This window comes from Morone saxatilis, unplaced genomic scaffold (genome assembly GCF_004916995.1).
Source record: "Morone saxatilis isolate NCDOM2014 unplaced genomic scaffold, NCSU_SB_2.0 Contig8, whole genome shotgun sequence".
Taxonomy (NCBI): Eukaryota; Metazoa; Chordata; class Actinopteri; family Moronidae; genus Morone; species Morone saxatilis.
In genome coordinates, this window is record NW_023340257.1 from 27,138,279 (window position 1) to 27,140,875 (window position 2,597).

At 38.9% G+C, this 2,597-nt stretch overlaps 1 protein-coding gene across 1 annotated transcript in view; it reads left to right on the plus strand.

Moving 5' to 3' along the window:
• LOC118341418 overlaps window positions 1-2,591 on the plus strand; it is an 11,078-nt gene extending 8,487 nt beyond the window's left edge. Inside the window, exon 6 of the mRNA XM_035679659.1 lies at window positions 260-2,591. Within this exon, the coding sequence (XP_035535552.1) occupies window positions 260-484 (225 nt within the window). The 3' untranslated portion in view covers window positions 485-2,591. The remainder of the gene's footprint in view (window positions 1-259) is intronic.
• The last annotated feature ends 6 nt before the right edge of the window (window positions 2,592-2,597 follow it).

Sequence of the window (2,597 nt, forward strand, 5' to 3'; positions counted from 1 at the left end):
ATGCAGTAAGTGACCATTGACAAACGCAGTGACCATTGAGTGACAAACACAGTAAGTGACCATTGAGTGACAAACGCAGTAAGTGACCACTGAGTGACAAACGCAGTAAGTGACCATTGAGTGACAAACACAGTGACCATTGAGTGACAAACACAGTGACCATTGAGTGACAAACACAGTTAAGTGACCATTCAATGACAAGAGACCATCGAATAAAATGTTTTTGATATTTTAATGGCGAGCTGTTTTCTGTTTCCAGATGCCATGGCTCTGCGGAGATGCCACCATGATGGAGATGATCGAGAAAAAAAGAATTTTGTGTCGAGAGATTAAAGCTCGTCAGAGGCCTGAGAAGAATCTTTGTAAACAGGACAGTATGCCCATCCTGCCCAGCTGGAAGAGGAAGCAACCGCCACCATATTCTGCCCCACCCACTGCCACCGCAACTGGACAGACCACGGTGTTCTGGGACACAGCCATCTGAAATACACTACAACACAGAAACAATGAGAAGGATGATAATAATATAATAATGATGATGATACAGCCATCAGGCTACAGCCACAACACTGACACCTCTACCAAAACTAGATTTTCTTCTAGCTGGTTTTCTCTCATTGTTTTGATTGACAGTATCTGATGACGCTTCACTACTGTCAATAAAATGTCATTAAAGTTACTTACTTACTTATACTTACGTAATGTTCTTTAGCACCAAAAGCTGTTAGCGTTTACACATCAGGAATAAATTAAAGAGATTGATCATTGCATATACCCTCATTTAGTTGTGTGTATCTGGTTATAGACAAAATACTGACACTTTCAAAGTAAAGCACAGAGAAACACATACAGAAAAAGAGACTCTTGTCAAAGAGAAGCAAAAAAGAAACCCAATAACTACCAGATATAACAACATGATTTTATACAGTTTCAAATATTCTCTATAATTAGCAATTAATTTAATTGTTAAATTATTTTTTTCTTTATCAACTAATAAAACTGTCAACTAAACAATGACATTTATTTGTAATCATGAATCAAATAAATCTTATAAATAGTTTTATTAATGTCACATGAAACAACCTCAAGTGGGTCTCGATCCAGATGTTGAGAAAACCAGATGTTGAGAAAATCAGCAGAAAGATAAAACACATTGATAAATCTGAAAATTGACTTGAAAAACACACACACACACACACTATTCTCCTGCCGTCCAATCAGAGCGCAGGCAGGGGTGGCCATACAGGTGTAGCAGAGCTTTCTGTCATTATTTTTCTATCTGACCACTGAAAAAGATTCAGATGTTTTTTAAGTCTGACAGTCGTGTAGCAGAAAGCTGTAAAAAGAAAAAAGAATTTATAAACTCTTCTCTGTGTGAAAAAAACAATCTGAATCTGTCGGTCAAACATGTCTTTTATATTTAAAAAAGAATCTGTGACGATTGTCTGTGTGTGAAAGAAAAAGTCAGTAAGTGATGTTTTTATATTTAAAAATCTTTTATTATGATGAAAAAGCACTATTTTAAAATGAGAATATTTTGGCATGTTGTTGATTGGTTTGGTCTCATCCACTGTCCCAGAAACACAGACTGGATTCCACTTTGAATCATCTGATACTGCTCTGATACTGATGTTTAATTCAAGACAGTTTGTTTCACTTTCTGATGATTGAAAAACATTAATGATCAGAAAGACTATCAACCACTGTTACTGTTCCACATGTTGTCTAAGCATCTGATCAGACAGAGACACACAACTAGAAACACAACGCCTGTAAATCTGTTTTTTTCCTGTGGAACAGCATGCCTGGCCTGCACATCTCTGTTGCACTGCAGTGTTCTAGCAGTTTTAAGATGCATAAAAGTTTAAATAATTTCAACTTTTAAGTGCAGGGCATAGAGTTGCTTGTCAATGTCATGACCCAGACAGGCTGTTTTGATGCTGTTTGATAGCCTGCTAGCTAGCTGTTGGACTGTGAGAGTGGTAGGGTTAGCAGCAGGGCGTAGTGGGATAAAGTAACCTCAGTTATCACGTCTTTGGAAGGAAGTTAGAGTTTACTCATCTAGAGCTCAGCATGTTGTCTGGTCACCCGGGTTGCACACACTGCGTCTCCATAGGCGCACCGGCTGTTTTTTTACTGACACTCTGTGCTGAGCCGTTTCTGAAGTGGTGGTTGAGTGGTTTTTCCCACAATAACATTATTTACATATACTTTACTGTATGTTGACATTGGCCTGTTTCGAATGAAACAAACACACATGCACACATGCCGACCTTTGAACTGGCCTTGAACCAATAGTAACAACTGTATCAACTCAGCTGTTTTAGATTGAATGTTTTCTTTTTGTCTTCAATCAGAACGCTGTGACGGTCCCTGTCTAGTGTTGATGTGCTGATGTGGTTGACCAGTTATTGTTTTTCCTATGTGTCCTTGAAGGTACCATCAGCAGAGTACGGATTTGGAGCACCTGGTTCAGGCGCTCCTAAAAGGATAAAAACCCAGTCTCAACTTTGCTCTGGTCTCTCCCTCATTCGGCTGCATCCCCGCCAGCAGCAGCAGCACATTCTCTTTGTTTGGTTTCTGCTTTGTTTTCACTT